This window comes from Scardinius erythrophthalmus, assembly GCF_964197995.2.
Source record: "Scardinius erythrophthalmus genome assembly, chromosome: 18".
In the NCBI taxonomy this organism is placed as follows: Eukaryota; Metazoa; Chordata; class Actinopteri; order Cypriniformes; family Leuciscidae; genus Scardinius; species Scardinius erythrophthalmus.
The window spans coordinates 12,177,402-12,185,507 of NC_138238.1; the positions used below are offsets into that span (position 1 = coordinate 12,177,402).

At 40.1% G+C, this 8,106-nt stretch overlaps 1 protein-coding gene across 1 annotated transcript; it reads right to left on the reverse strand.

Annotated features, from left to right (window-relative positions):
* Positions 1-309: 309 nt before the first annotated feature.
* On the reverse strand, positions 310-7,827 carry adgra1a (adhesion G protein-coupled receptor A1a; the record flags this gene model as incomplete). The annotated part of the gene is made up of 5 exons (XM_081393736.1): positions 7,706-7,827; positions 4,229-4,352; positions 2,840-2,991; positions 1,986-2,081; positions 310-1,777 (listed from the first exon to the last, which is right to left on the reverse strand). Exons 1-5 carry the CDS (start codon positions 7,753-7,755, stop codon positions 310-312), a joined length of 1,890 nt encoding a protein of 629 aa, XP_081249862.1. The 5' UTR covers positions 7,756-7,827.
* Positions 7,828-8,106: the final 279 nt, after the last annotated feature.

Sequence of the window (8,106 nt, forward strand, 5' to 3'; positions counted from 1 at the left end):
GATTATAAAAGACCATCCAAATTAAAATGTATGGCATGTGATCTTTGTTGCCATATCAAACCGTCAAGAGAACAAACCAAATGGAGCTGGGATGAGACATGAAATGAAGTCTGAGAAGAGGTAAGCAGAGGTTCAAACCTCTTTAAAGGGGAAGAGAAGGTTTATGGGGCGGGTGAGAGAGGGAAGTCACAGCAGAGGGACTACACAGTAGCTTAGCTCAGAGAAGAGAGGGCCTTTGGGTAACAGCCCTGGGACTACACAGTAGTTTAGCTCAGGCGAGAGAAACAGGTTAGCACGTAATTCACAAGCCTACACGGTTGTCTCGTTTTTCCAAGGTCCAGTCCTAATGTTACCCGTGGAATCCGAGGCAAGTAGGTAGTCCTCCTGCTGACTACTGTTCCGGCTCAGCGTCCCTCGCCGGCTGAGGGTGCCTTTCCTGCCAAGCGTGGCCTGGGAGCATGACAGAGATGCCTGCGGAGGTGTTATATCCAAGTGCAGCATGGCGTCGTCCTGTTTATCTGCCATTTTTGCGCAACTGTACATCAGCGGTCCCATGTCAGGATCCTCCGCCTGGCAAGAGCTGACAAACGGTTCAGCTTTAGGGCAGCATATGCTCGAGAACGGGTCTGCTTTGGCACAGCACATGTGTCTGTGGCAGGAGAGCTGACTGTCCAAGTGCCCGCTATGGCAGGAGAGGCTATCGTGAAGGCCGTGTGAAGCCAGACTCTCGAGGTGAGGACTAGGACTGGGGCAGTGTAGCTGGTTGTCCGGATGGGGGCTGTGACAAGAGAGTTGAGTATCCAAGTGTGACGTGTGGCAGGTTAGAGGGTTGTCCAGGTGCACATTGTGGGGGCTGTCCAAATGGGAGCTGTGCACGCTGCTATCCATGCTGGTGGAGGTCATGTGGTAAGAATAGTCCCTGAGGCAGGGCCGAGGTCGGTTGAAGGATCGAGTCTTAGACCTGTCCTTTAGGCAGCTTTGCAGGGGAAGGGTTGGCCGGGGAAGTTCATCAGTGAGGGACTGTGTAAGGGTCGCATTCCCGATCGAAGAGGGACTGTGAAGCGTGGCACAGCAGGTGCTCATATGGTTCTGGGTGGAAGGCAGAGTACCCAACTTACAGTGTGGCGATGGGGAGTGGAGGTGAGGGGAGAGTAGAGGTTTACCCAGGCAGGACGAGTCGACCTGGCAGTGGATTTGATTCTGCCCGTGGGACGGGGTATGGCTGTGACTGTGGGTGGCGGGGACGGCGTTCCCTGCCGCTTCCCCATTGGCCTCCACCTTTGGTTTGTTGGGGCAACAGGCCCACCACCGGTGCCACACGTCGTCACGTTTGGCACAGTGCTGAATCAGCAGAAAAAGCCCCAATGTGACTGAAAATGCTCCGTACAGGCAGCTGAAGATCATGTCTAGAAAATGACCCTGTGATACAGCCAGCGCGCCAAAAGCCCAGGTGGCCAGGAAGAGGAAGAGCGTAAAGGCGGTGGCCCTCAGCTGAGCTTTGAAAGAGTGCTCGTTGGCCAACATAGACGCTGTGATGGCTGTGCAGCCTGTGTGCTCACCGTGCTCACCTGGCTCTCCACTGACGGCGTGGCAGTGTCCGATTTCAGCCACGGCTAGACGCTGCTGTTCTTCGGTCATGGCCTTGAGCTCGTACTTGCGCTCCGGGTGCCGCTTTAGCTGCACGAATGTGATCAGAAAGTAAATGCACATTACCAAGACCAAGAAGGCAGTGGGTCCGTAGAAGCCGCCCAGACTGGGCTTCCAGGCCATCCAACAGCTGCAGCACAGATAGAGACAATAATTCAACTGACAGTGTTGGTACAACTCTACATCTAATAACAGACCTCATGCTAATTTAAAGCATTAATTAAGACACATCTCCCGGAATCAGTGACATTAGTGATTTCTTACTGGCTTGGTAAAAATGGAGTAAACATATTACAATTGACAGCTAATTAGGCACTGCCAGTAAATGTGATACTTACTAAGGGGCGTCATCTCTGCTACCATAGTTATCCAAGCTAACAGCAGCCGTAACGCCCACTATGATTAGGGGTACCCCACCACTGACCAGATAAAACCTTACAAAGAGGTCAAAGAGGAGAAAATGGGGTTAAAAAATACAGAAAAACAGATTTTCATTATCTGATCAAAATGATACCTGTCTAGGGATGGCAGTTGTAAAGTATCTAATTAAGTATCTATCTATCTAATAGATTCTAAATCTGTAAAACATTAAAACTTCAAGCTTTTAGAACTATACTACTAACTTTCTATTCAGGCTTCCTCAAGCCAACATCAAAGTTTTGTTCACAAAATTGACTCATCTAGTTTAAGATCATTATTTATTATGAAATCATTTTTATTTTTATTTTGACTGAACATGATCAAATCACAGAAAAATTGCATTCAATTCTTAAAAGAAAAAATATATACACGACTGTTCAAAATATTGGGGTCGGTAAGATTTTTTTAAAACAAATTAATACCTTTATGCAGAAAGGAATAAAATCAAAAGTGACAATAAATAAATTTTTAATGTTGCAAAATATTTTTAATTAGTTCAAATTAATGCTGCTCTTTTGAGTCACAGGAATTAGTCTTTTGAGTTTGTTCGCCATCACAGGACACGCCATCACTATTACAATAGAAAACAGTTATTTTAAAGTGTAATAATGTATCAGAATATTACTGTTTTTAATGTTTGATTGTTTTTAAATGCACCCTTGGAAAACATGAGAGATCCTGAGATATCCTAAGAATTTTTTTGAAAAATAACCCCAGTTCTGAATTAGAATTCTCAATCTTTAGTGCATTCATGGACATTCATGCTGTGTACCTTAAAATGGTGGCTTTAGGGCGTGCTTGTGTGGGAGGGTCCCTGTCCTGAGGTATGGGCGGAGCCTTGGACACCTCCTTGCAAATATTTCTGGCAGTGAAGAGCAACCATAGCATGCTAGAGAGGGAGGAGTAGTGCAAGATAATGCCGACCTGTCAACGAACAAGATGAAATATTAAACATTGAAAGCTCACTCATAGAGGGCAGACTGGCACAGAAAACTGAAGCAGAAGTGTGTGTGTAGCCGCCTTGGTGTGTGAGGAAGGATGCACTGAGGGGGAGTTTGAGGTAATCCTCCTCAGACAGTGAGGTCATGCTGTTGTCCTCTTTGGTCCAATGCACTTACTGCATAAAATAAATCTTCCATCCGTTCATATAAGATAAACATGACTTTTATATGGGGTACTGGATGTAAATGATGATGTGCTGTGAGTATCAGTCGTGTTTTTCCAATAAATTGTGTAAATGTATAAAAAATAAATGTATTCATATATTCAAAAATATATATATTGTGATATTCACTTTTCACTTTTTTGTTTACATTTAGGAAAATGTAAATAAATGTTAGTCACATAAACACATTAACTATTTAATATTAAACTAAATATTTAGATTATGCAAATGATTCTTAAGCAATGTGAATGGGATGATCTAGCATGAATGCTTCCAGAAACCAGAAAAGTGTACTCAATAAGAAGAACACTTCTTCCAAACTCTTAAACAGTTGTCGTTTTCATCATACAGCTTGAAATAGCGAGTAAGCAGCAAAACACTTCCCTGCAATTCAATAAATTTCTCTTCCTGTCATTCCAATTCAAATTCAATTCACAACCCTGATACTGTCATGTTTTCATTTGAAATATTTGACAAATTACATGTTTCTTTTAATTCTTGATTAATATGAAAGAGGAAGAATTTGTCAGTCATCACTGCCCTGCTGTAGACACAGTATACTGTGTACGGGCCGCATGTCTAATGCATGTTTATTATGAGTCGAGTCATAAATCTGATGCTTTTAAACCTAGAGCTTTACTGACAGTGAATCAACTGCTGTCATTAAGTAAAATATGTTTAATAAGCATGCAGCTATAAACATAATCAAATTAATCTAACTCACTGATCCAGGCTGGAAAATGTCTCTGATGAAGGAATAAGTGCTACACTTTGAAAGGCTATGGCAATCCTAGAGCCCCAGTGCATTAGCCTCTCACCACTGAGCAGCCCTGCCAAACAAAGCCCTCTGTGACTTAGTAAATGGCGACCATGCTAATTCAGGAGTCAAAGAGGCCATATGCTACAGTGACTCTGAGCTGAGAGCCACAGACACAGGGCATGAATAATGTGGTTCGCTCAGGCCAAAGAAACAGAGTAGAGAAATGGGAGACTTACCACTTGACAGATCACAGGGTACTTGATCTGGTTGATGCCCCCTGCAAACACCCCAAACGTCACGGCAGTGTGGAAGAGGAAGTTGAGGAGCATGTGCCATCCTTTCCTGCTGATTCGGATTATGCTGCAGAGGCACACACACTCTTGTCAGAAGAAGAGACAGTTGCGCCATGAGTAATACATCAACAGCTTACCACTGAAGGGGACAAGTAACTGCCTTTGAAGCGCAATGCTATGACTAAAGAATCTTTTTGACCCCGTCTGCAAAGTGTCTCAAAGTAGAGTGGCTCACTAAATTTGGCACCGACCCTCTAAGGTTAGAAGTGGCCCCCTCTCCACAGAGCAAGCATTACTCACTGGAAATAACTGTGACAGTCAGGGGTGATGATACTATAAATATTGGCGGTCTGACTCAGAAACACAGCAATATCGTGGCAGACTGTCCCAAAAACAATCCTTACTGTGACCTTCCAGTGTTAGTACTGGTGCTCCAAATAGCTACTGTATGTTTTCAGTGGAGGAAAGACAATACAAAAAGGCACCATCATGTAAAATGTAACATTTCACTAGTAAATATCACTGAATTCTGGCTGCAGAAAGACACTAGACCAAAAAGTATATTATTAATGTATTGGTATTTGGCTAATATTAGTCATCTTTATATATCAGTACCAGTAGTCCTGTTGATTGGCCAGTGTTTATTTAAATGTGGATTAATTTCAAACTAATTTCAGCTCCAAATTGTCCTTGTTAATTTATCCATTATACCAACCCAATGGAAAGAAAAGTCAAAAATGAGATCTCTTTAACATCTCAAATGTTTCTCCTAGACATAAATGAGGTTACTTTAACATTAAATGGAGACTTTTGCTTGAGTCTCCTGCTTCTCACACTTGTCTCATGAGACAAAAGCTCAACAACATCACACACTGTGCTAATATTTGCCTTCTTAGCTAGAGACTCTAAAATGTGTCTCCTTTAAAAAGGTAGAAGAGACCTCAATAAAATTAGACACTGTGCTCATATTTCCCCCTAAATTAAAGACTTCGGTGGTCTCATTTTTAACTCCTTTCAGTTTCAGATGAGATTTCGAAAACATCACACACTATGCCAAGGTTTTTCTACTAAGCTACAGACTCTGGAGGTCTCATTTTGTCTCCTCTAAAGTTTAGAAGAGATCTTAACAACATCACACACTGAGCTCAGATTTTTCTCCTTAGCTAGAGACTCTAAAGCTCTCACATTCATCTCCTCCTAACTTCAGAAGAGATTTCTACAACATCACACACTGAGCTCAGATTTTGTTCCTTAGCTAGAGAATCTAAAGCTCTCACATTCATCTCCTCCTAAGTTCAGAAGAGATCTATACAACTACACACACTGTGCTCAGATTTTCCTCCTTAGCTAGAGACTCGGAAGCCCTCACATTTGTCTCTAAAAGTTAGAAGAGATCTTAATATGAACTCAATATGAGCATTTCTACCATATGTATTAATAATCATATTAGTTAAGGATTGAGTCATAAGGGATTCAATGTACCTTTCAGCAAAGAAAGCTCCAGGGGGACTGTTCCTTTAGAATGACTTCTGAAAATCAGTTCTGATTAAAGCACCAGGTACATTCTTGTTTCCAAGAACAAATGATGTGCCCTGTGCACATAAACTGTACTGGTCTATTTTATGCGAACAATTAAGATTAATTCTAATCTAAACCATTTTACTCTTAATAAAGGCTCTGAATTTATGATTTTTTAACTTCATTTAGTGCCTTTCAAGTCCTTGACTTGGTGCACACTTTGGAAAGTTGTTGAGATCTCTCTGAACTTTAGAGGAGACTAATGTATGAGAAAGTCAGAGTCTCTAGCTAAGGAGAAAAAATCTGAGCACAGTGTGTGATGTTGAGATCTTTTCTAAAACTTTAATGGAGACCATTGTGAGAGTGATAAAAATAATTGTTTCAGGGGACAAGTTTGAGAAGCAGGATAGGAGACTCAATCAAAAGTCGCCATTTGATGTTAATGTAACCTAATTTCTGTCTAGGAGAAACATTTGGGATGTTAGAGATCTTATTTTTGATCTTTTTTTTCCTTCTGGGTAGTCTCAAACTTAATCCACACCATTCAAATCAAACACAATATACATGCATTGTCATTGAAGTTAAATTTAAACTAGTAACCCTTGATATTCTGAAATGTATAATGCTGTTTAAATTATAGTTCAGTATTTACATTACTGAAAATATATATATATATTTTACATGTTTCTCCTAAAATAAAATTGAAGACATCTGAAGACAAAGCTGATACCTAAATGAGACATAAGAGAATAGTCAGCCCTTAGTATTCTGAGCTTAGAGAAACCTCTGCCACAGCCTTGTGGGCAGCACATCGACATCGAGACACAACTGCACATCAGTCAGCATGATTTCAAGTCCCAGCTAAAGGGATTTTTCCTGCTCCTGTTCCCTTCTTGCCTCTCCCATTGTTTCCTGCCTACTGTCCTGTCCATTAAAAGTGAAAACCCCCAATGTAATCAAAAAAAAGAAAGAAAGAGCAACCTTTGAGCAATACATTTTTAGAATGGACTCTTGGAAGAGATTACAGCAAGACAATAAAGAGATGGTCTATGTTTCTTCTACCAAATTCTCAGTTTTGACTAATTTTCTTTTTATATTATTTCTCGTCTCACTTGTCTCTACTCTTACTAAAATAATGCAATAAACATTAACTAAATAACATAGCATGTAACAAAACACACTAATGTATATTACTGATAACAAAAATAAGAAGAATCAATTAAACCTTTTACAGTTTTCACCTGTGACCCTGGACCACAAAACCAGTCACATGGGTCTTTTTTTTTTTTAATTGAGATGTATACGTCATCTGAAAGCTGAATAAATAAGCTTTCCATTTATGTATTGTTTGTTAGGATAGGACAATATTTGTCCGAGATACAACTATTTGAAAATCTTGAATCTGAGGGTGCAAAAAATCGAAACATTGAGAAAATCGCTTTAAAATTGTCCATTTATGTTTGCGATTGTGCTGCATTCACTCACAAAAATAAATGTTTTATATATTTATGGTAGGAAATTTACAAAATATCTTCCTGGAACATGATCTTTACTTAATATCCTAATGATTTTTGGCATAAAAGAAAAATCGATAATTTTGACCCATACAATGAATTGTTGGCTATTGCCACAAATATACCCGTGCGACTTGTTTTGTGATTCAGGGTCACAGTAAGGTAACTTGCAGTTTGTATTTGGTGAGCATAAGAGATTTCTTTCAAAAACCATTAAGAAAATCTTACTGACCCCATACTGTTGAACTGTCGTGTATATTATATAATATCAGTCAGAATGGCAATATCAGTGCATGCTCAACTCTAATGAACTAACAGGTTTTTTTTTTCAGATCTATGCTGTATTTAATCATTTATGTCACTGGTGCAGCTTAATTATAGTACATACCTGTGGTGTACAATGTATGTCATGATAGAAATCAGCAGACAGAGCAACATCACTGCAGTGCAGGCGTACACCACTGGGTGCAGATAATCCCCTGGATATGGAGGAAAGGACAGCACCCTCTTTAAATCCTGTCAATAAAATCAGAATATGAGATGACTTCTTGACTCTGTCAGATGATAAAAATGCAATAGTCTTTATATTGTACATGCACATTTCCCTAATTTGTTTCTATATATTTATTAACGCATATTGTTCGTGTCCATCTTTGGTTGCAGACTTTTAACTGACTCTTCATACCACAAAAGTCAGTCTATTGGTGATGAAGTATGAGTTATGGTACAGATGCACAACATGAATAAAAGTTGTTGGATTTAAGAAGCTGACCAGTAAAACATATATAT